The sequence below is a fragment of the Scomber japonicus genome, chromosome 4 (assembly GCF_027409825.1).
Source record: "Scomber japonicus isolate fScoJap1 chromosome 4, fScoJap1.pri, whole genome shotgun sequence".
Taxonomy (NCBI): domain Eukaryota; kingdom Metazoa; phylum Chordata; class Actinopteri; order Scombriformes; family Scombridae; genus Scomber; species Scomber japonicus.
In genome coordinates this window covers 19,303,007-19,326,583 of record NC_070581.1, presented here as the reverse complement: position 1 = coordinate 19,326,583, position 23,577 = coordinate 19,303,007, and the positions used below count along the sequence as shown (strand labels likewise).

At 41.2% G+C, this 23,577-nt stretch overlaps 2 protein-coding genes and 1 non-coding gene across 4 annotated transcripts in view; all 3 read right to left on the bottom strand.

Moving 5' to 3' along the window:
• Positions 1–327: 327 nt before the first annotated feature.
• uba1 (ubiquitin-like modifier activating enzyme 1) lies at positions 328–15,392 on the bottom strand. 2 transcript variants are annotated; one of them, XM_053318258.1, is made up of 26 exons: positions 15,093–15,392; positions 11,776–11,892; positions 11,630–11,688; positions 11,335–11,503; positions 9,893–10,027; positions 9,698–9,804; positions 9,517–9,607; positions 9,275–9,407; positions 9,080–9,177; positions 8,636–8,782; positions 8,166–8,342; positions 7,888–7,995; positions 7,699–7,779; positions 6,453–6,605; positions 5,416–5,581; positions 5,102–5,298; positions 4,594–4,658; positions 4,276–4,471; positions 3,604–3,678; positions 3,308–3,497; positions 3,080–3,165; positions 2,879–2,971; positions 2,303–2,494; positions 1,829–1,930; positions 1,633–1,733; positions 328–1,523 (listed from the first exon to the last, which is right to left on the bottom strand). In XM_053318258.1, the coding sequence occupies exons 2-26, from the start codon at positions 11,890–11,892 to the stop codon at positions 1,388–1,390; spliced, it is 3,174 nt and encodes a 1,057-aa protein (XP_053174233.1). In that variant the 5' UTR covers positions 15,093–15,392; the 3' UTR covers positions 328–1,387. The 2 variants fall into 2 exon arrangements, with proteins under 2 accessions (XP_053174233.1, XP_053174231.1); XM_053318256.1 differs by lacking the exon at positions 15,093–15,392 and adding an exon at positions 13,465–13,672.
• On the bottom strand, positions 2,055–2,175 carry LOC128358155 (small nucleolar RNA U6-53/MBII-28). Its single transcript, XR_008321364.1, has one exon. It is a non-coding gene; the product is annotated as a small nucleolar RNA U6-53/MBII-28 (small nucleolar RNA).
• Positions 15,393–16,808: 1,416 nt separating the features above from the next.
• camkvl (CaM kinase-like vesicle-associated, like) overlaps positions 16,809–23,577 on the bottom strand; it is a 35,133-nt gene continuing 28,364 nt past the window's right edge. The window contains exons 5-12 of the mRNA XM_053318260.1: positions 22,873–23,011; positions 21,331–21,451; positions 20,632–20,707; positions 20,324–20,460; positions 19,938–20,016; positions 19,779–19,866; positions 19,489–19,497; positions 16,809–18,272 (exon numbers count right to left, since the gene is read on the bottom strand). Of these exons, the coding sequence (XP_053174235.1) occupies positions 16,809–18,272; positions 19,489–19,497; positions 19,779–19,866; positions 19,938–20,016; positions 20,324–20,460; positions 20,632–20,707; positions 21,331–21,451; positions 22,873–23,011 (2,113 nt within the window). The remainder of the gene's footprint in view (positions 18,273–19,488; positions 19,498–19,778; positions 19,867–19,937; positions 20,017–20,323; positions 20,461–20,631; positions 20,708–21,330; positions 21,452–22,872; positions 23,012–23,577) is intronic.

Genomic DNA, 23,577 nt, shown 5'->3' with positions numbered 1-23,577 from the left:
GAAAGGTCTTTTAAATAACCATATGACTTTAGTATATTTTTTTAAATTCAAAAAAGGTAGGACAGATCATTTCTTGCATCCTTTGGATTAAACAAATTTAATCTGATTTCATTGTAAACGCTGACAAGTAGGCGTTTAGCTGATTCAAGTTGTGTTTCCCGGATATGCTTTATTATGAAACTTCTGATTAAAGAGCCAGAAGCAGGTCAAACAGGAAAACCCTTATATGACACGCAGTTTCATGTTTGTCTCGAGTGTTAAACCAGAAGTGACACATTAAATCAAGATTCATGACCACATTACAAGAAATAAAACACAAGAGTCATGTAATTTTTTACATCTTTATTCACTATCACACTAAGTGCTCCCATTTCAAGATACATCTCATTGCCTTGCTCTTATACTGTAATGTCATTTGGAGTTAACAAAGTAGAAAGAAGACAGTTTATGATCTAAGAGGTGTGTGAGCAAAAACTCAAGTTTGCACCCCCCCCCCGAAAATAAAATAAAAAATAACAAAAACACATGAAATATAAAGAGAATAAAGAGAAAAACTGATGTCATGTGCAAGAGCCCCTCCGAAGCCACAGAGTGCTAGATGAGGTCGGAGTAGGGGTGCTGAAAACATCTGGTGACGGCTCAAACCGGCAAGGGTTCCTATTCTGCCGACGTGAGATACTCAGATAATTATCCAGTCAGGAGAGGCAGTTGAGTCGGGTTTAATTGTCTTCAGGTTCAATGGTTTAATATTTGGAATTTTAGGTAAAATTAAGGGCAGTGATATGGCAAAACTGATTCTTATACATGTGTTACTATATTTGGGTTTCTTGGCTGAACTTTACTTATGGAGGTGCATCTCTGAAAAATAAAATAAAACAGTAATGTGGGGCCAGGTCTAAGAAACAGGGGTTGGAGGAGGGGAAGAGAGCAAGTAGAGTGGAAGGGAGACAGTTTGGATTAAAACATTCCTCCTTTAGTGCTCAAGAGTGTCGGAATGTTTCAGAGGGACACAACTTGGGGTTATTGAGAACCAAGAGATCTAAGGCTTAGAATTTAACTGAGCTAAAAGGTTCTGCCAATGAAAAACATCAGGAGGTCCACTGTACGTGCTCCCTTCCCTCCGGTGACACCCTTGTTCCCACAGCCGAGCACAACTGGATCCCTAACACACATACAGGTATCCTTAAGTCAGCTTACTGGGGCTATGTACACTCAGGCACAGGTTTACACAAACCACAGGCCTAAAAAAAATGATTGATCCAATACAGCTGACCTGGATCAACCCACCCACCCCAAAATTCCCACCTCAAAGCTTCACTTAGAACTCCCACCCACCCACCCTCCCCCCGTAACTCCCACCCTCCTGTGGGTGGGTTCAGTGTGGAGCTCAGCGGATGGTGTATCTGACATAGGGCACTTCCACGTCTTCGTCTGACAGATCGTTACAGCATAGCTCAAACACCAGGGCTTTCACATGCTTGCCCAGCTTCTTTTTAGACACCTTCGTCACAATCTCTGTCATCCTACAGGACACACAGAAGAGGAATACCATTATGGCAGTGAGCAAAACAGCCATTTAAACTTTACATGCCACACACTAGAGAAATAGTTGTGTGTGAACGCTGTACTCACGGCAGGTCCAGTCTCTCTTTCAGTTTGGCAGCAGGCATGAAGAAGGAATAGAGCATGGACACTCCCTGAGAAAGCATGGTGATCTCCAACTTCTGCTCATTCTAAAAAAAAAAAAAAAAAAGAGTAACATGGTTTGTTATTGTGCTCATGGAACCACATTGTGGCAAACTGAAAACACGAGTTGAGAGGAACTTACTTTAAAGTAGTCCAGGAACTGTCGGAGTGTCATCTCCTCCCCGTTGGGCTGCATCCCTGCAACCTCGAAGCGGTCCCACAACGTCCATTCATTTTCATAGTACTGGAAAAGTAATGTTGGGATAATGAAATGCTAATGTCAGCCACACAGAAAGGCATGATACATTTTCATCAAACATTTACTAAATGCCATTAAGAACAAAAGAACACTTTATAAATTATATTTTTCTCCTCAGCACACACTGATGACATCAGCATGAGAAGTTGAGTTGAACTCATTTGCACCCAGGCAGACGCACTGCATCTGCCTGGTGCATCAGTATTAGCATGGCTGGATCATCATTGGAGGTATAAACATCTGATGACTACATGACACTTCAAACACATTGGGAGTATTAATAGCAAAATATTTGTCCTGCATTCGGCATAGTTAGATGTCGAATACAAGCAGTGACAGAAATGTGCAGCTGCCTACCTTGTGTCTGGGAGCGGCGATGGGCTCGGAGAAGGCAAAGAAAGGCAGGGCCAAGTTCATGAAGCCGTTCTTGAATGACTCCAGCTTTTTGTGTCCTTGGATAATCTTGAAGAGCTCCAGGCACACCAGACCCACCACTGCAGCTGTGGTCGTGGCGATGGCAGGAATGATCTTGCCAGCTATCAGTTTGCTCTGTATCAGATGGTGACAAGTGCCAGCATAATAAGAATTAAAAAAAAAAGAAGAAAAAAGTCCATCATTATTTTAAATAGATTTAAAGCAAATGGTTGAAACAGATGGTTGATTAAAATATTGTTTTTCATGACTTGGAATGATTCCCATCATGTCAGCTTTGACTTTGTGGGTTTGACATTTACAGTGTTGGCTTTCTACAATGTCAGATTCACTCATAAGCAGTGGATGCTACTGTCACAGAACCATTTCCCTCACTTATTATAATAGTAGAAAAATCATAAATTTCAGGAAAGCATCTACAGCATGGGCCATGAAGGATCAGGAGTTGGTAAGTTATCATTTCACCCATAGGCGATACTAGATCTTAACATATTCCCTCACCTTGTGCCTGTCAGTAGGGGGAATGTCATAGTTCTCTGCTCTCAGATTGGATGCTGCCACGATGAAGTCCATGTGGTAGTTGGTGTCATCATCCTGTTAAACAAAAAGCCCACTAGTCACACACACTCGGAAGAGGATGAAGACCATCATTAATACTCGAGGCAGTTAGAGGAATGTGGATATTGGAGGAGAGATGCGTACCTTCTCAAAGTCAATGGCGCAGAGTTTGAACTGGGAAGTCTCAGGAGAAGGCAGCTGGACCTTCAGCTCCTCCAATCTTGAGTCATCTAAATACAAAGAGATAAGAGGTTAGACAATGTCTAACAGCACCCATAATAAGCACGATTTTAATGTATAAGCTATCAGAAACAATGCATACAAGACATTAGCTGAATAAATGACCTCTCCAAAAACAGATTTCCATCTTACCAACAGAGGAATTGCTATTCTGTAGCTCCTGATCAGAGACGTGGATTTTAACCCCTGAACGTGGAGTAAAGGGTGGCACCTTTATCTCCTGCAACAGCTTGACCACAGCTGCACGATCATTGCAGCTCGGCAAACCGTATGTCTGGGCAAACAGGTTGGCTCCTGCCATTATGTAGTCCATGTGCAGGTCCTACAAAAGAAAGCACTTCTGTTATTACTGTGAAATTGGATAGACTAGTTCAGTGCAAGTCATACTTGAGGTAGGTATACATAAAGCATCATGAATGCATACTTACATTGCTAGTGCTGAAATCTAGGGGGTGAGGACATCTCTTTGGGCCAGACCAGAAGGGGGCACCAGAGCTGGTAAGCTGAAATCCACAGATCATAAATTAATACTTAAGCACTAAAATACAAAAACCCTTAAAAAGCTGGGGTTTGGAATAGACAATTTATAATTATGACCAAATACAATGTCCCATTAGTGGTAATTTAAAAAAGGGATTGCATGCCTTTATTAGGTGAGAGAAGAGAAAAAACATGCAACTGAGGTCATTGTGGTTAAATGTTGACACCTCCTACTTATGCATTGCAGCCATCTCTGCTCTGAGTCAAATCAGACATGGAAACATTACTTTGTTGATACAACAAATCTATCCTCAAAATGACTACAGCCAATACATATCTGCCTATTGCAGTGTTGCATTATTCACAACAACCTTCATGTGTACACATCAAGTGTATGAGATTCTAAAATTATGCTATGAATACAAAAGGGTGATGTGAACTCTATTTGAGGAATGAACATCAGATTCCTACAGCAGCAGTGACAAGAGTCCAGTGGTTGGTGATTTTTATTTTAATCAAATTTTTTTTAATGTGTTCAGTTACAAGCATTGCTTATAAGTCAACACATCATGATTTCATAACAGCTGTGATATTCAAAATGCAGTGAGCTTAATGTGTACCTGATCTGGGGGAAAGTTGTGCAGTAGCTGGCGGATGTTGTTGCTGTATTGACACTGCCAGTGGTTGCGTGCCCAGGCTACACAGTCTGCCCAGCTGTGGGGGCAGTCTGTGACGAGACTCTTGTATACAGCCTCCAGCACCTCCACAGGCTGAGCTCCGGGAAGTTTCAGTGTACGCTCCATGAACTTAGGATCTCTGCAAGGACAGTCCATTAAAGTCAAAAGAAATAGCTTTTCTTCAATATAACTTCAACAGTTTGACACGAACAATGTACATATGTGTAGGTGACTACAGTGATGCCAGGGAAGTCAACTCACGAGAGGTACTGTATGGCATTCTCTGGTGGCTGTTTGAAAAGGCCCTCAAACTCATCACGGGCCCACTAAACAGAGGACAATATTGACAACAAGATGTACCCTTAATTCACTAATTCAGAAGTGCAGTATGTGTGTACAACCAAAAACAAACAAACAAAAAAAGCAGTTTTATGCAGAGTGAAGCAGTGGCATTGTTTAGGGCTATACAACAATGTTAGTCACTTATTTCTCCAATAAATTAGTCTTGAGTTCTCATGTTTGAATGAAGGATTCCATTTTTATCAAAAATTGTTATGGCATGACATCTTCAAAACTATAATTACATATATTTTGGTCAAGTAAAAAAACAAAACAAATCAAAGTTAATCATATGACAGAGTTAGTGCCTGATTTTGACTTTGTAGACACCATAAAATGATCACAATGATGTGATTATTTCAATTGTACTTATCAAGGCCTCAGTCTGTATTTATCTTAAGCAGATAGGTGTGTTTGTGTATTTACTGACCTGCAGTGTGTGTTCAATGGCATTTGGGAAGTTCTTGAGGGTGCAGATTGGGATGGACTTCTCTGGTGGGTCTTGGCTGGAGCTGTAAGACTCTGTGACGAAGGGGATCACAACCTGGACGTTGCCTTTGGTACCAAGAGTACCAGATTCCAGTAGGGGTTTACGGTAGTACACACACCTCCGATCCATGTACATACCTGCACAAAAAGGCACAAAGAAAGAGCTTACATACAGGAAGCACAAAAGAAGTTTTATAACATCAAGATACTAAATCTGATATTTCTAGTCAGTAAAGACTATACTGTTTTACTTACGTGCGTCAACATTGTCCAGTGCATTGGCCACTCCATCAAGGCTTTCAAAGAAGTCGTCGTCATAGACCCTCTCAGTGTCAGGGCCGACCCTGTTCTGGTGACCTGTGATCTTGATGGATGGATTCATCTGCTTCACTGCTGCAGCAGCGGTGTCACTCTTCATTTTCTGTTAGCACACATGCATATCAATGTTATTAATCATGATCAAATACTAAACCGTATCAGCAAATCAGGAATTAAACTGACAAAAGAACACAAAATTAATGGTAAAAAGGACACTTAAACAATTACAGCCCACAGAACTTAAGTCATGAGATTTTTTGTCAGATATGTGACTAACTGTGGTCCTGTTAGGTGATGCCTAACCGTATCACATTCTATTTTTTAATGCAAAACACAACTGGATGGAGATGCCCTCATCTTCAGAGACATGGCTGAATGAGCGTATCTCTGACTCCGCTATCCAGCTAGTTGGGCTAACTACTCTTCACTCACACAGGATTGCTTCATTGTCCAATAAAGACCTGAGGCGGTGGTCTGTGTGTCCATATTAGCAAAGACTGGTATATGAATGCAGCAATTATCTCTGCACACTGCTCAGCATTAGCAGAGGGTCTAGCAGTCAAATATAGACATTTTACCTGTTTTTTTTTTTTTTAAAGATTTTGTTGGCATAGACGCCTTTATTTATCAGTAGATAGACAGGAAACATAGGAGAGGGGGGTGTGACATGCAGCAAAGGACCTCCGATCGGGACTCGAACCGGGGTCGGCTGCGTATATGGTATGCGCTCTAACGACTCGACCACCTGCGCGCCCGACATTTTACCTGTTAAAATTATTTCTGGACTACAAATCCAAAGATGACCCCAGTTCTTTAACCTACAATTTTATTTGTAATATGACATCATCTATTAGCAGCACTTAGATTAAGTGCACTCAGTTACAATGTAGGAAATCCATAAGCAGCATTGCTCGGAAATATCAAAGCTAATCGATTCATATTGAACTTAACAGCTGAACAGAGACAACACTAACCGTGACATCTGAGGGTCTGAAGAGGAACTGTCTGTTGAGGTTGGACTTCTCAATGGTGTCCATATCTGTCACAATGACCTCACCCTCCCCACAAGCCAGTCCAATCATGGCAAAGTTTTTCATGAGCTCACAGCCAATCGCACCAGCTCCAACCTGGAATGGTCAAAGTGAAAAGGTTAGAGTTAAGTCATCCAAACTGTTCTGCACATTTCATTTCATTTAAAAAGATCCCATTTAACACCATGCGTTTCTCTGTAGAGATATCCATGTATTGTCCCATAGTGATGTTGGTGCCTGCAGTATACCTGGTCAAAAATATTGTAATGTAGCAATGTCAGAAATGCCACTGCTGAAGGATACGGCTAGAAATATTCTGTTTCCTATTGTCAACAAATTGACAACATTGTTATTCTGCCTGTTATGTATTGCCCCCTTTCCCCAGGGCTGTGTGACTCACAGCACCAAGAAACTGGTCAGAAAATATAGTTTCATCTTTTAAAAGGGCTTAATAATTTTCTTAAAAGAGAGCTCTGTAGTTTTTAGCCAAAATTCTTTAAACTGGTATAAATAATGCATTTGTCAGAGACCATTTTCAGCCATGGATTTGATGCTCTGGTTCCTATTTATAGCACCAGGACAGTCTATGTGGGATCAACTAAAAATAAACCACGGGGCCCATGTTCATGGTAATAAATTAGGGCTGCAATTAATTATCAATGAACATGTTTATTATCTTCTCGATTTAGTTAGGTCAGAAAAATGCCAGAGTATGGTGATTATCACTTCCCAAAGACCAAGATGCAACCTCAAATGTCTTTTGTCCTGACAAATAGCCTATAATCTAAAATATGTCCAGTTTACTATAAAAAGACCCAGAAATTCAATTTTGAGCAGAGAATTTGTATTTTCTATTATATACAAAAAAAAAAAACTCCTGAATTATTAAAATAGTTGAACATAAAATTAGACTAAGTTAATAATCAACTAATTGTTAGAGCTTAATAAATGACCATGTCAACAAGTGCACTGGACTGGAGTTGGATGTTTATTGCACAGAAACATCGTCAGGCTTTAACTATGCAGACAACTCTTGTTAGTAGGATAATTAATCAGATGATCATTGCTGGTTTTGGTACTTTAGGGATTTGTTGACAAGAGAAAAATATAACCAGACCCATCCTGTAAATTTCCCTTAGCAACAGAATGCCAGAGGAGGTGTTGGAAAGTTTTTCATTGGCTGACTCACCAGGAAGTAGCGCTGTTTGGCAAGGATATCCTGCATCTTGGTGCCAAACACTGCAATCTGCCCATCGTACCGACTGTTCCTCTGGGAGAAAAGATGGGAGGCAAAAAAAAAAAAAAAGGTTTAACACCATCATTTGTCACCATCATGTGCCTTGTGTATAAGTGTGTGTGATTTGCTCTGAACACATACAGGGGCACACTCTTCCTCTGAAAGACTGAATCCATCATCTTCAGTCAGGCACTCCAAGGCGTCAAAGTAGAGCCACTGCATTATGGGCATAAATTTTCCTGTGCATGCCTAAAAGAATAAAAAGAGCATAAAAAAATGAAAAAGCATTTATGACTGAGTTGGCGCACTTCATCATGTTTATGAGTAGTATGATTTAGAAAATAAAAAAACGCAGAACAATGGTAGACACTGTAAGACTGGCCTGGTCTGCTTAAATCTGCACACAGCTCCCCACTGACCTTCATCACTTCTTGTGCAGCCAGACCCCCAATGAAGGCATTGATAGGGGCCAGGTCACCAGCAGCAAGAAACGAAATCTTTTTAATCAGAGCTTCATCCAACTGCTCCACTTTAGCTGCTCCTGTCTGGGCTGCGTTCACCTCCTTGGCCAACGCCAACAGCTCTTCACCATCAGCCTGAAATACAAAACTCTGCATGTTACCAAATGTTATAAACTACTTTATATATTTTGCAGCACAAATATTTATGGATAATTCTATGGTGATTTTGGTTTCTGCATAAAATGATAGAGGCCACATTAACTTATCTAATTCAGAAGGACTGCACTGACAACAGTAATAACTTGCACCAAATAACAGTCAAAATGTCCATCACATGGAGCAAAAGGTTAGGTTAAATCCATATTCCTTACTTAATCAATGTCATTTCAAGCCACTGTAGTATTCCCACCAACATGAGTGAGGTTTACCTGGCCCCAAGGTGCAGGAAGGTGGTTGTGTTTCTTCTGGAAGGCATGGATAGCCTGGAAGCCCACATGCATCTGTCCTGGACGCTCAAACTTGGCAAAATCTGTCATCATGAACTCTGGCTCAGCCATGGAGGAAGAGAAGGATTTCTACACAGCAAAGACATGCATGCAAGACAGTAAGGTAGGGTTCAACACAAATGTTTCACAGCAACAGCATATAATAATGAGGTAGTATAAGTATTGTGTATTGATTACAGAAAGTCTATAATTTGTCCTGCCAGGAAATTGAGCTTTTGCAATTACAATTGATGCAAATTCAAGAAATATCAGCAAAATCATTTTTGGCCTCAATGAATCATACAAAAACAGCAAAATCTTGGAATCGTGAAATGTACTTCTATGTCACTGTGCCATAATGTGGTGTGGAAAATAGCAGCCACTTACAAAAGCGATCTTTTTGGGCATCTTGACCTGGGAGACAATTCCTCCTCTTACGTAATCTGTGAAGCCGGCTGTGTCACAGATGCTGAAGGTGTAAGGACCTGAACAGAGAGAGCAAATTGTGCCAATTTGTAAGAGTAACAAGCAGACAAATCAAAGCATGTCTTTCGGAAATGGAAAATGGAAAATGGAGCATACCCAGAACTTTGATTTCCACAGGCTGGCAGCCATTGAGCTCTGTCATACCCTGGACTTCTGTGAAGGTGACATAATCTCCACTCTCAAAGCCATGGCGGGCCTCGTCCAGACATGTCACAACACCTGAATTGTCCTGGAGAAACCGACAAATGTTTTTTTTTTTTTTTTTAATAAATTGATCGTCATTCAGAAATGAGAAAGTTGTGTGAAAATACTTTCTAGGCTTGGATGTAAACACTAACCTTGGTAATCATGGAAATCATGGCACTCAGTGGCTGCTCTCCATTGGTGTCATGAACCACCATCTCCTCACCAAAGTCACAAAAAAGCTGGCTACAAAACAGAGTATGAATATAAATATTAGACAGCGTCAGACAGTCAAGTGGGTACACACTCAATGTAAACAAATGTTCAGGATCTTACCCGAACAGACCACGTGTGTCTGCAACAATCAGCTTGATTCCTTTGCTGTGGCAGTACTCTCCCACATTCTGTTGCTCTTCCAGAGTGGAGTTAGTCAGCACTACCACCTTTGATGCAAAAAGAGAAACATTAACACTTTTTTCCCCTGTTCAAATGCTGAAATGAATAGGGCACTAGTTTCTACCAAAGTTATACCTGGAACTTTGTCACATAGTCTTCAGTGAGTGCTCCAGTGTAGGCTGTCACAGGAACGTAGTTGTTGAGTTCAGCCAAGCGGTGCTGGCTCACTTCTGCCCTGTTCTTCCCCAGATCCTCCTCACGAAGGTAAAACTGACCACAAAAGATGTAATGTAGGGTAAGAAATGATAGCCAGTAAATCAAGAAATAACTGCAAAAACCAGGAAACTGGTGCCAAATATAGCAATAAAAAGGAGACAAATAAATCTGACCCCCCCAGAAAAAGTCCAGAAAAAGTCATAAAATGGTTTACAAAAGTACTGGGTATGTGTACTGTTTCCCAAAGATTATGTCATCAAATGTCTGGTTTTGTACACAGCCAAAAAGATATTCAGTTTACTGTCAAAAGACAAAAAACCCCAGAAAAATTTTCACATTTTAACAGCTGTAATCAGAGAAATTTGAATTAAAAAAAAAAAATCAAAAAAAAAAAAAAAAATCCACAACTCACATATTAATGAATTATCAACTAATTAATCCATTTATGCTTTAGAAGTTTGACAACAGTTACATAATTATTGTATTACATTCAAAATCCTGCCATACAACCCCAGACCATGTCTGTACAGGTTATGTCACAGTTTGTCTGGTTAAACCTGTCTGTCGGTTTCACATTTTCCAGACTCTTTTCTCCTCCAGGTGTACAAAAAATTTGAATTAGTTTGGGAGGAAGACCTTATCAGAGAGAAGAAGATCCATTTTGAAAGTGGTTGATTAAAGTCCACTTCTTTTCTTTAAGATGGATGACACGTCAAGTAAGGGACAGAAATATACACAGGCTATTTAATTAAACTTGAATGAGAAAGGGACCTTGGGACAACTGCCAGCAGCTGAAATAGAAATGTGTGAGCACAAGGTTAAACTGAGACAGGATGGTGATGATAGAAGCAGCTGACATATGACTCTAATCACAATCATACTCCTCTATAAATTCAGAGGAAGCAAAACAAACAAACGGTGTTTGCTAGGCTTCCTGAATTAACCCACCTGATCAGTGCTTTCACACGTTTGTCTGCTCTGAATAGACACATTTGAATTCAGGGTCACAGGTTGACAGACCAATACAATCTCTCTACTGTAATTATGTCCTAAAACAGGCCTTAGCTCTACTGTGATTATGACCCAGGGAGAGGCCACCCACTGATAAATCTGGGTCAGCCCATTTTAGCAAGGGAGGGGTGGCTGTAGCACTCTTTTTGGATGGCAACAATAAAACATGTGTAACTCATAACCGATATAGCCTGGATGTACTTTGTAATCAAGTTCAAAGAATATAGAGCACCAGATGAATCCCAAATTATGTTGAATGAGTGAACCCACTGTCTAAATCACAGAGTTAACAAAAATACAAATAAAATATACTACTACAAAAACAGGAATATCTGTGCATGCTACCACACCTGAGAGGAAAGGTCCCTCCATTCTGCCACGCCATGGTCATGCACAGTGACACTTCTAACTCCTGCAAGGATGACGTTCTTGGCAATCTCCACTCCAAGGCCTCTCATACCAGAGACCAGGACATTGGAGTTCTGCATGCGCTTCATAGCGTCATGGCCCAACACGTAACTAAAGGAGGAGAGAAAATAACATTAGCATAACTATGCAGTGTTTAATGACTGATGAATACTGGAAATATTTCATTTTATTTATTTTCTTTGATTAGGACAAAAATTACAAAGAGAGAAGACTTACAGTTGTCTGGAGTACAGGCCTTCATCGATCTCAGCATCATTGCCATTCTTAGCCATGCCCTTTAGAGATACAGAAGGGGTTGCAATCAGTTTGGGTAAAACATTTTTTACCAAATTGTATGTATTTGTATAATGTGTTGTGCTTACGTTGGCAGGTGTGTGGGACAGATCAGTTCTGACAGAGTTAGAGGAGGAGCAGTGGGATCCCGTCTTCGTCTCTGTTCCTGACACGCGACGCTTCTTGGACAGCGGCGAGCTGGACATCTGTGCATCAACAAACACCATGAAGAACATTTACACGTCATTCAAGAAAGAACAAGCTACATCTGGCACTTAACACGCCCACTTTACAAAGTTATTTATCTACAATGGATATATGAAATAATTTAAGTTTGACAGCTTCAACAGTTAAACTAAGAGGCAACCCATTGTCCACACACTTGTATATTGCAGGGGTTTAAAGAAAAAAAAACAACCCTGAATAGACTCAAATACAAACTCAAATAAGTGAAAACAAAATTCACTGCCACACTTCCATTATGAGAAGTATCCAAGTTAAATGCTGCCCAATCACCTTCATGTAGAGAAAGGATTTCTAGCCTAGGGAGCAGCTGGGCTGGCTGCAGGCCAAACACAAATCTGCTAGAAAACGAACTGAGCCTGGGAAGAGACATGAATAGCAGCATTATCAGTCCTTTTCTGCTCAGAGACAGCGCTGGCTTGTTTATGTAGTACTATTGTTTATTATAGCCCTATGTAAGGACCCCCAACATCGTTTCAATAAAAAGAGCTGAATCATTAAAACTTCACTGCGGTAAAGTGAGCAACACCTCACAGGGGCTGCAGGTGTGGACACAAGGACGGTGCCACTCGGCTATCATGAAAATATACTAACATACATGCTTATTAGCGATAATAATCGGTTAATGATAACACGCAGAGGCACGCCGTGATTAACGCTATAATCCAGACAAACCGAGACACTTCGGGAAGTGAAACAGGCCGCAATATCTCCAACACAATCCCCCCCGCTCGGCCAATATGATCAGCGACAATTTCCGCATCCAATGCAGCTAACTAACCAAAGTCCAGCTTACACCTTTATTTAAAAAGAACAACTCAATGCGAAGTCTAATGATCAAAATGGACGGGGACTAGTTTAAGTAAATACGACTAGCTAACACAAAATGTATATATACACACACACACACACATATTTTTTTATACGGTTACCTAAACAGTAGCTATTCGTCAAAGATGAAAGTGAAGGCATCCGGCATGATACAGCAAAGCACCGAGCGGCCCCGTTTAGTTAGTACCGTTACTGTGACATTACTTCATCTGCTCAACACAATTTATAGCAAGTAACAAATCCCATTTTACAAAAAAACTTCAAGGTTTAAAGAAAACGGTGGAAATCGGTCACAACCCCTAAGAGGAAACCGATTAAGCAAGCTGCGTGTCACTAATCAAGTTAAGTGATTTGGCAGGAATCGTAACATTAATAACTTAGGAGGTAAGAAAACAGCAGCCTGCCAGCCTCTCTCCATTAGCAGCCCGGCTGAGGCCTGTATTGCCCCCAGTGCGGACACACAACTTTACTAGCTAGCAGCTGTATGCTATGTTTCAACCTGCTCGCAAAAAGACAGCAACGGGGTTTATTTTGACAGCTTGCCATCACAACTCCTCTTATCGACGGTTCAATGTTTCAGCACCCAACCTAAAAATATAAATAATACACACAAAACGTTTAACTGTATCGCTCTCTACGATCCAATTCCTGCAAATGAAAGACTAGCCATTACACTCGTGCTCCATTGATTTCTCTTTTCTTACCAATAATCCTTCTCGGGCCCTTCCCAATGCGAACCCGCTCCTCTCCCGCAGTGTCTAGATGTCAGTAACAACGATGATTTCGACGATATTAGTACAAAGAGGAGAAACGCGATGCGGGATTTAAGGTAGTCTGCACTATATTGTCGAGTCACTATGTCGTTGTGCTGAGAGACTCTCCTATGTAATTGCGTTGCTGGCTTTGCGACTGCAGACGGGAACAAAACCAAAATGGCAGATGGGGAGAAAGGGGCGGAGGAGCTGTGACGCATGGGCTGAAATATTCAACAGGAAAGGGTGGCTTTTGAGCACGCTGCTCACCCAGGCCCGGCGCTCATTGGATGGGAAGCTGAAGCCAACGCGCTTTCATCCCGCCCCACTGATGCCAGAAGATGCATGCCATGTATTACTGTACAATGAACTGCAAGAAACACATTACTATTCTTCTAAAAATAATAACAACACATTAAAAAAACACGCTCACAAAGCACGTCTATAAAGTGCAAGGAAGACTAGTTTATACCAAGCGTGTACAATTATTAGTCAACTGAGCACTCACACATCAATAACTGCATCTTTGTGAAGCGGACTCGTTGTGGAGCTAATGTTAGACTGCATACACAAAAGCTTACACCAGAGGGACCACAATGCATTATGAAAGGAAATAACACTTCTTAGGGTTTTAGAAACGTACTGGATATATTCTCAGTCTGTGAAGAGATACCCTATTTCCTGAGTTCAATAAAAACACACCACTAAATGATTGTTTGATGGCGCTGCAAATCTAAATTGAGCCAGGTAAAACATTAGGTAGGGCTATTTGCTCTAGCTGTAGTGATGCTGAGCGTCAGGGCCCTCAGTCACATTGAGGTTAGGGGTGAGCATTCCTTGCAGAGGAGGAGTATTGGGGGAGGGGGTGCCTGGTAAATGACAAAGGCCCAGGAAAAAGAGTGGGCCGCATATTCTCGGGTACACATGTCGAGGGGGGATACCCATTCTCATCTTCTTGGTGTCAAATCATCAAAAAACACATTTTTATTGGAGTTGGAACGACTAATAATAATTTATGTCACGTTAACAGGCTGCCTAACTTGCCATGCTAAGATGATAACGTTACTGTGGTAACATCAACCGTGCTATCCTAACGTTTCCCAAACAAAATGCACCTATCGGTATGAAATACTGCCGGTAGGGTCCTAACAAACGCTGCGTGATGCGAGTTACCAAGTGGCTGCCTCTTCACATTGCGCACATCTTAATGATTGTAGCAAACTAGCTTTCCAGTAACCGTTACTTATCACAGAGCATTAATGAACACATCAGTTCCTTTACGTCAAATGTGCAAATGCTAATTTAACGGTAACAGTTATGTTAGAGCAGCTCCAGTTAGCCGTGCTGGAGAGCTGAAATGGTTCAGTTAGCCGACTGCAACTAACGTTAACGACTACCAATAACGCAGATCAAACGACTGCGTAGTTGTTAGCTTGTGTGCAGCTAGCTTTCAAGCTATCTAGCCACCCAACGACTTTTTCCCTTCTTGTGCCGCTCTGTTAGCTAACTAGCTACCATTAGCCAACTAGCTGGGGCTAACATGACCAAGACGAGAGCTTACACAAGTGTGCAGAACTTACCACATCCGATAGTACTCGGCCTGATCTGTAGTATTAAAAAATCGGCTTGTATTTAAGCAAAAAATAAAAAAAACTAACAAACAACGTGACAATTCAACTCTGCCGTTGGTGGCGAACTGAAAAGTGTGTCAGGGTGGCGGGCTGTGTGTGAGTTTTTCCGCTGGACGGCTGCCTGCCCGGCTGTTCCAGGACCGTTTCCCCTCACTCTATTTCAGTTGAAAGCAAAGCAAAGCAGCAACATGTGCACGTTACAGCCACGACCATCACTCCGGTCGAGGGGGGTCCCTCGAAAACTTAATCAAATCCATATGTCATGACTAGATTTTATTATCCACTTTTACTTTCCAACAACACAACCTAGTAGTCCACGATGTATTTACTTATACACTAGTGCATGGTTCAATCGGATGTTCACTGTATGCAACCTCGAATATTTGTTACACCCCTGTGGCTTCCCGAATAGACTGGTCCGAAGTTCACGCAGGGCCAGATGGGAATTGTAGGCGTGGCGTGTTCTACCTGCACTATCGCTTAAAAGCAGCTTTTCCACATTTCGCATTATATCTTAGAGATACTTTAATGTAAATAACAGTTTTTATAGTTATGATCTTACGTCAAAAGAAACACTCAAAATCTTAATTTTAGACTTTTATTGAAAGACTTGCAAACAGAGCACAGTTTTTATAGGGACATAATAGTGGATGTCTAACACTTGTTCAGGAGAAAAGCACATACATCCAAAAGCAGAATGAAATTCAGAAAAAAACAAAATACTTTTTTGCACTCTTGAAGCTAAAAAGGAACAACTAGACATCACTGCCCAATTAACAGTACCAAATGAATGTGTCAAAAACAAAATTGAAGAAAAAGGAAAACCAACTTCACGGGCAAGACTTTCGGAGAACTTTGGAAAAGGGAGGGGGTAGTGTGTGTGTGTGTGTGTGTGTGCACGTGTGTTATTGTGCAGCCTTTGTACAATATCTTGCTTTTAGATTTTTTTACCCAGCCAGCTGCTGGAGTGGAGCAATTCGCAAGACTTTAAGTGAAGGTTCAAATTTAAATATAATTTTTGATCTCAGTGAAAAGGCTTATCAGTCCAGTTTCATATAGGCTACTTCTGTACAACTGCATGACTGCAAGCTCACAATTTTGCAGCTTCACTATAGAATGAATAGCTACATAAATAAAAGGAATAAAAATAATGAGATGGGATGAGCTGATCTGAAAAAAAGTAAATGTTTAAACATAAGGAAGTTTACAACATGGAAGTAGAGCAAGAATTAGGACCTCAGATTTTTTCATCTGTATTTACAATTTGTAGTGGACTATGCAAATCATAACACTTCCTTGGCTGTTCACTCTCACTATTAGCTGAGAATTGTACCATGCTGTTCTTAATTGTGCAGTGGCAAATTTTTTCAAACTGCGCTTAGTATTTGGATTCCAGCATGAGGAGGTTGTTTGGTGAGCATATGATGCACACATTCTGGATTTAAGATGCAGAAATGTTCTTCTTGGTTGCTGTCATATCACCTCAATCTCAATCAACCAAATAACACTGCATGGTTACTATTCTTTTGGGGATTAAGAGAGTGATTTTTCTGGGTAAGTCTTTAAACCCTCAAGTTTAACCTGTTGATCAAGACCAAGAGAGATCAAGATATGCTTTATTTGTCCACAAATACAGTTTCCACAATTGCATCATGCACACCTGCTTCATAGCCCCCTGCCCATCCCAGCTCTGGGCGACTGGTTGGAACGAGCACCCCTCTGTCCATCCCTGTCCTCCTGCTCTCCCATGGCCTGGGGTGAGGCTTGTGTAGGTGGGGAGGGTGGGGGATAGGATGGAGGAGGGATAGTAAGGCGAGGGAGAGAAGGCAATGCAGGCCTGGGAGAGGTAGGAAGAGGTGGAGGAGTGGCTGAGCTCTCAGATGAGGAGTGTTGTGAGGGGCGTGCACGGGAGGTGGCGGGTGAGGCATGTGTGCTTCGTGCACGTGGTGGTTCAGGAGGGCAGTCACTGATTTGCTCCAGCAGCGAGGGCATGTCTCCTTCAATCTTCTCCAGAACAGCAGCCATTTGCTTCTCTATCTGCTCAATCACACTGTCCATTTGCCAGTCGCATGTGGTGCTACTTCCACCTGCTCCAGGGTGCAGCCCAGTCCCGTACATCCCTATCCCTCCTCCAGATGTATACAGAGAACTGTATGGACTCCCATAGCTCCCTGCTATCCCCATGCCTACAGGTGCAACTTCTGGGTTGTATGGTGTGGCATGACGGCCCAAACTAGCAGAGCTGCCTACTGTATAACAACCCTGTCCCGTTGCAGGACCTGCCCTGGCTATGCTAAACTCAGCACTATATCTGTCTGTTTTCCTGGCATCCATATCCCCTCTAATGACAGGGCTAGCATCACCCCTTAAACTAACTCCTGGACCTGCATCCACTCCAGCTCCAGGCCCAATCGCTGGAGTGACCGATGCTCCCACTGACCTCTCTGCCACTGCCTCAGGTAGCTGGGTCTGACACCAACTTCCATCATTTTCATCCTTCTGCTCTTTCTGCGTGGCTGCTGGCCTCTTCTCAGGGGAGGCTCCTGAAGCAGCAGAGGCTGTGGGTGGAGGCCCATGGAGTGTTGCAGCCATTTTACGCTTGCTGCTAGGATCAGGGGAGGTGGATGGATGTTTAGTACCTGAAATATCATCTGTCAACTTGGTGGGTTTAGGGGTCACCACCGGGGTCGGTGTGGATTCTGAAGAAACTTTATTTTGACCCAAATTGGCAGCTATTTTCCTGGTTCCATCACCTGCTGCTTTCTTTGCACAGAGCTTATCAGGCTCCTCTTGTGCAAGTTTGGGGGCTGCATTTGATTGGCAGAGAGAATCCAGATTATCTGATGGGGAAATTCTTACAGATGGGCCTATGCCCATCTTCGCCTCCTCCTTCTTTTCTCCATCCTGGTCAATACCTGCTGGTCTATTTTCAACAGTTACCTCTAAAGACACGCTACTTGACGTCACTCCTCCATCACTCGCCCCTTTTTCTCCCTCATCACTTGTCCCCTGCGACACACACCCTTCCCCATCTCCCACCTCCTCACTGCCCTGTGCTTCAGCTGAACTGTCAATCAGTGCCTCTGAATTCTTCAGTCGTTGCATGAAGGTAGTAACACGGATCGCTTTCTGCAAAACAGACAGAGGCAGAGAAAAAAGACAGAAGGATAAAATAGACTTGCATTTACAATGTATTGCTTTTTGCATGAACACCCATGTTGACTTGTTTCCCTAGAAGAAGAAAAAACCTTTGATACTGTAGTTGTGGCCAAGCTTAAAAAAATAAGCTTAGAAGACAAGCATTTCACAAAAAGCTTGTCAAGGCACCATGATTTAGCATCATCTTACTAAGCGCTGAGATATGATTATTGTGAAGTGAACAGTGCAGAAGGATTAGTGCGAGTTATTTACTTCCAGGATGAGACAGCATCATTTCCCTTGCTTTGAATCAATCTCAAGACTCATTCTTTCCAAGCAACTCCTTGTCTGCATGTTGACTGAAAAAGGTAGGTGAAAAAGTGAGTGTAAATCTCCTTCTCCTTCATTCCTACACTCACATATCTCCTTTCAATCTACAAACATCAAAGGAGTCAGGGAAAATGTATGAGCTTAGAAGTTGATTCTAAACCAAGGAATTAATTCTCTGGAAGTGAAAAGCCATTTTGACAGAAAAACATCACTGATTGAAATATGGCTTGACTGAGCAGCTTCTGTACAGCTCTAAGTATGATTTGAATGTAACACTGAGGTACAGTATGGGGCAATGAGCCAGGATTCATGTAAGAGGAATGACAGAAGGCCATAAAGTTCAAGTCACTTCATTTCAATAGTCCACAGTGGCCTACATCCCTCATATCCTTTCCATTTCGCCCTCTCCTTATCTACACTAATCTAAAAACTGCACAAATAATGAGCAAAACTTCTTGTTGTTGATCATTATCTTGTTTGTAACAATCTGGTCTCACAAACTAGTGCAGATGAGGAGTAAGAAAGGAGCAGAGTAGGCCACTTTGAACATCTTGATCTAATCCATTGAGGAAAAGTGGGGCAGAGTGGATGGATCTCTTCTGGGATAGGCAGAGTGACAGTGGGCAGGAACAGAGCGTATGCCGAGAGCTTCACCAGTCAAAACATGATCAATACATCTCAAGGCTGACTTAGGTTTAATTTGAAGAGCTTCCCAACTGGTCCATTATCATTGACTATTTTAACTGTAAATACCATTTTAATTCAAGAAGATGTTCAGCCTTAAAAAAGATGTTTTGTTATTGAATCATGCCAGACTGAATGATGCTTTCTGCCCATGCTCTGTCCTTCCACTCTCCCTCACAATGAGCTACAATACCTTCAACTCCTGGGAATCATATGGGGAAAGAGAGAAGAGGATTATGACTGTTACTTATGCTGTTAGGTCAGCACTAGCATTTCGATTTCCTCTCACTCTCATCAATATATAATTCCAATTCAAAACATCTGAAAAAGCATATTGTGCACAATCATAATTACAAATAAACCAATTTCCCTGGTGTCATTTTCACTGTGGTCATCGTTATTGTTCCTACTGCTACTTATCATCAGCAACTTAACTTACTACTACACAAAGAAAGTGAGAATAAAGTAAATGAGAATTCATACCCGCCATTTGGCCTTTGCAAAGTTCTTCTCAAACTGGGCGCACACACCATCTTTCAGGTTCTTTTCTGATGCACCATTCCCTGCAATCCTGAAACAGACCATAAGTCAGTAAGTGAGTGCAAGGCTTGTGCTCTTAAAAAATTTGGTGCACACAATTACCATTCATGCCAAAGTGCGTCTTGTGCTGTGATTCTCAGCATCTGATCCACCTCCATGAGTCGACAGACAAGCTCCTTGGCTGAAAGAGAAAAAGAAAGAAAAAAAGGCAAAAGGTAAATTTAAGGTCCCTCATCTGAAATAAGAAAATAGCAAAAGGCATTCTTTTTTTTCCTTGAACAGATAATATGTTCTGTTTGTGAAGAGTAAGAATATATGATGGTAATTTTGAACTATATGACATTAAATATCTTACTTTTTGCTACTTTAAATTCAGGCTGTGGATGGGCAAACAGAGTAGACTTTTTTCTAACTCTATTACCAACACTTCCACTGAAAACTCAACTGGAATTGGGTATTTATTGCCATCTTGTGGTGGAGCCATGTACCTGCAGGTGAAATGTCATCCCAGTATGGAGAATCAAACTCAAAGTCGCCAGCAACAATGCGACAGAAGATGATGCGATTATGTAGATCCGTGTTCTCCTCCTCTGTTTCATCATAAAAAGGAGGATTACCTGATAAGCTGCAAAAGGGAAAGATACATAAAGCAGACACAAGATGGGAAATCATTTTAAAATCATGCAAAAAATCTCCTGGATATAAAACAAAACAGTTATTCAAGTGAAAATATATATGCAACTCAATTGTTTTGTAATATTAGCAATAGCTTTAGTAATTAGTTATGGAGACTCACAGTATGAACATAATGACGCCCACAGCCCAGCAGTCCACAGGACGCCCATATCGGTGACGAGCCACTACTTCAGGCGCTGAGAGACAGCAAAGAGAAGACAGTGAAAGGAAGAGAGATTCAAATGGCCTGGGTTTTCATTTATAAACCAGCCCACCACATTCATAATTCTACCCTGCAGAGGAAAGTGCTTGTCATTTCACACTGTACTTATCTAATTCTTTTTCCTGTCAGGGCCTCTGTTCCCTTTCCTTATTTATGTGTCTAATTACTTGGCCCAGCATTATGAATAACTACCCTGGCCTTTCACCACAAAGAGCTGGGCCAAAGCACAGCTCTGCACTCTAAGTTGCCCTCACATAAACCTTTGAGAAGGAGAGGAGGAAGACAGTACAGAGATGAGAGGAGATTAAAAGAGAGCAGGAGGAAGAGGGTAAAAGTTAGGTGCTTTCATTTCTTTATATGTGTTTTATTGGGTTTAATGATTGTTTTTCACCGTGGCTGTTTATCTGTGACAGATTATCATTTTCAAAAGTAGGGGGGGGAAACAGAATTCAAAAAGGTCAAGAATGCCCGCAGGCCCATATTAAGAACAGAAGAAAATGAGACACAAATGAAAGACAGAGAAACATAGAGGAGTTACATTTTATAGAAGAAAAACAGAACCAAACCACAAATACTGGTAAATAGAGAGTGTCCTACCCAGGTATTCTGGTGTTCCACAAGGCTCTGTGATGGGTCCATTCTCAAATCTGGACAGGTAGAAATCTCGTAGGACTACTTTCTGGTGGTTGTTTTCTGTGTAGTACATCAGGTTTTCCAGCTAAACAAAATGAGGGACAGAATAAGTGTTCTCATACAATTACAGCCCTACACTCCCATTCATTTTAAAATGGAAAGTTCATTAAATACTATGGCAGAGTGACAAGCACACCCGTATCTCTGGAATGAGTGTGATGTAACAAGGCGATTTTCGGAGTGCTGAAGTGAGGCCTTGAAATATGTTGCCCTGATACATTTGCTTTGGAAGGTGCATACTGTGTTACATCACTAGCTTGAACCACTTGGTAAATCTTTGACTTTGTTGAAGTTGTTGGATTCAATCTTGCCACAACACTGAGGGTTGAAAACATCAAATGATGGCTGTCTGCCAGTATAGCTGACAATGAAGAGTAAAACATTTATCTGAGTAAAGGAAGCATCTGGACATCTCTTTATGGAGTCCTTTCTACTTCTGTACTAATCTAAAAATACATTTTTAAATTACATTTCAGGTTTACGGGATCGACTAGACAAATAGACTGAAATAAGATCCTGGTTTCTACCAGTAGGGGGAGTCTGAAGCCCAAGAGATGCAATAATTCCACCCTAATGGGTTGATAATGAGTACTAAAGATATGAATCTCTCTCTCTCTCTCCCTCTCTCTCTCCCTCTCTCTCTCTCTCTCTCTGTATCAGCAGAGATTGCATTAAGTCATAAAGACAGTGTTTGCTCCCTTGCTAAAAATCATATCAAATGTTGAGTCATTAACTGAGATGTCAGTGTAATGCTTCAGAGATTCTGTTGACTAAATGCAGAAAATTGCTTCCTGGGGTGGGGCAGGTGGGGTGTGACAGGAGGGGCAGTAACTCTTTAAATCTATTTGTTATATTTCTTTCTGTATTTTTAGAAGTAAGTCACCAGCCTTTTTATTTCTTTTTACCAGCAGAACTGAAATCAGCCCCAACTGTGAACATTTTTTAAATCTAGGTTAAAAACACTTCTCTTCTCCTGTGCTTACGATTGAGCTCTTTTAAAGCACTTTCAATTTTAATCTTCCATTTGCACTGTATGTCCTTTTAATGATTTTAAAGCAAATCATTATTCTATGCTGCAACCTTATATTTAATGCTCTATTCTAGTATTTTATTTCTCTCTCTTTCTATTTTTCTGTACTTTCTTTACTTTTTTTGGGGGGGGGGGGGGTTGTATGTTTAATGTTTCCATATTTTTACTATTATTAGGTTTTATTTTTATTTCTCATATTGCATGTTATTATGTTTTTTAATTTCCAATTCTTACTGTTAAATGCTTGTTTTATGTAAAGCACATTGAGTTGCCATTGTGTATGAAATGCGCTTTATAAATAAAGTGGCCTTGCCTTGCCTATAGTAATTACCCTTGCCACCCATACTGACACACACACACACACACACACACACACACACACACACACACACACACACACAAACCATAATGTGTACCTTTAGGTTCCTATGAACTATGTTGAGGGAGTGTAAGTACGCCACAGCCTCAAGGACTTGTCTGATGACATTGGAGGCATCTCTCTCTGTGTAATTCCCTTGATCCAGAATCCAGTCAAATACATCTCCTCCTGTGGCACTACACGCACACAAACACACACACACACACACACCCACACACACACACACACACACACACACACACACACACACACACACACACACACACACACACACACACACACACACACACAAACAAATGGCAAATATACTTGTAAAAATAAATACACATTGGTGCAACTATTAACCACATGCTGCAACACAGTAAATCACTTTATGTTTTCCGTAACACAGTTATCAGAAGCCCTACTCTCTTGTTTTGAGAGTATTGGTCATTAAGACTTTGTTAACTTTGGAAAGAATATAAATGATTTGTGTGATCATCATGTATTGCCCCCAGCAGGAGAACAATTGCCTGTGCAAAAGTGTGTGTTGTGAACAAACACGGATATTCGTATATACACACACACTAATGACTGCAATAACTTTGATTGCAGTCTGTCTCTCTGTATTTCAGAAACAGATTGGAAATATTTTGTCTGCTCAGCTTCAATAAATGTTATTGCTTAGAAATAAAGTTATAAGTGTTGAAAAAAGCACTAGTCACAAGAGACGTGGACTGGGCACACTCTGTCAATTTCTAAA

Bases quoted from the DNA above. Each gene is read 5' to 3' on its own strand.
- uba1 (XM_053318258.1), bottom strand. From the start codon at position 11,892: ATGTCCAGCTCGCCGCTGTCCAAGAAGCGTCGCGTGTCAGGAACAGAG. The intron at 10,028-11,334 runs GTGTGGTAGCAT...TTTTGTGGTCAG, and splicing joins GGAGGGACCTTTCCTCTCAG to TTTTACCTTCGTGAGGAGGA. The intron at 7,996-8,165 runs GTCAGTGGGGAG...TTATTCTTTTAG, and splicing joins CTGCACAAGAAGTGATGAAG to GCATGCACAGGAAAATTTAT.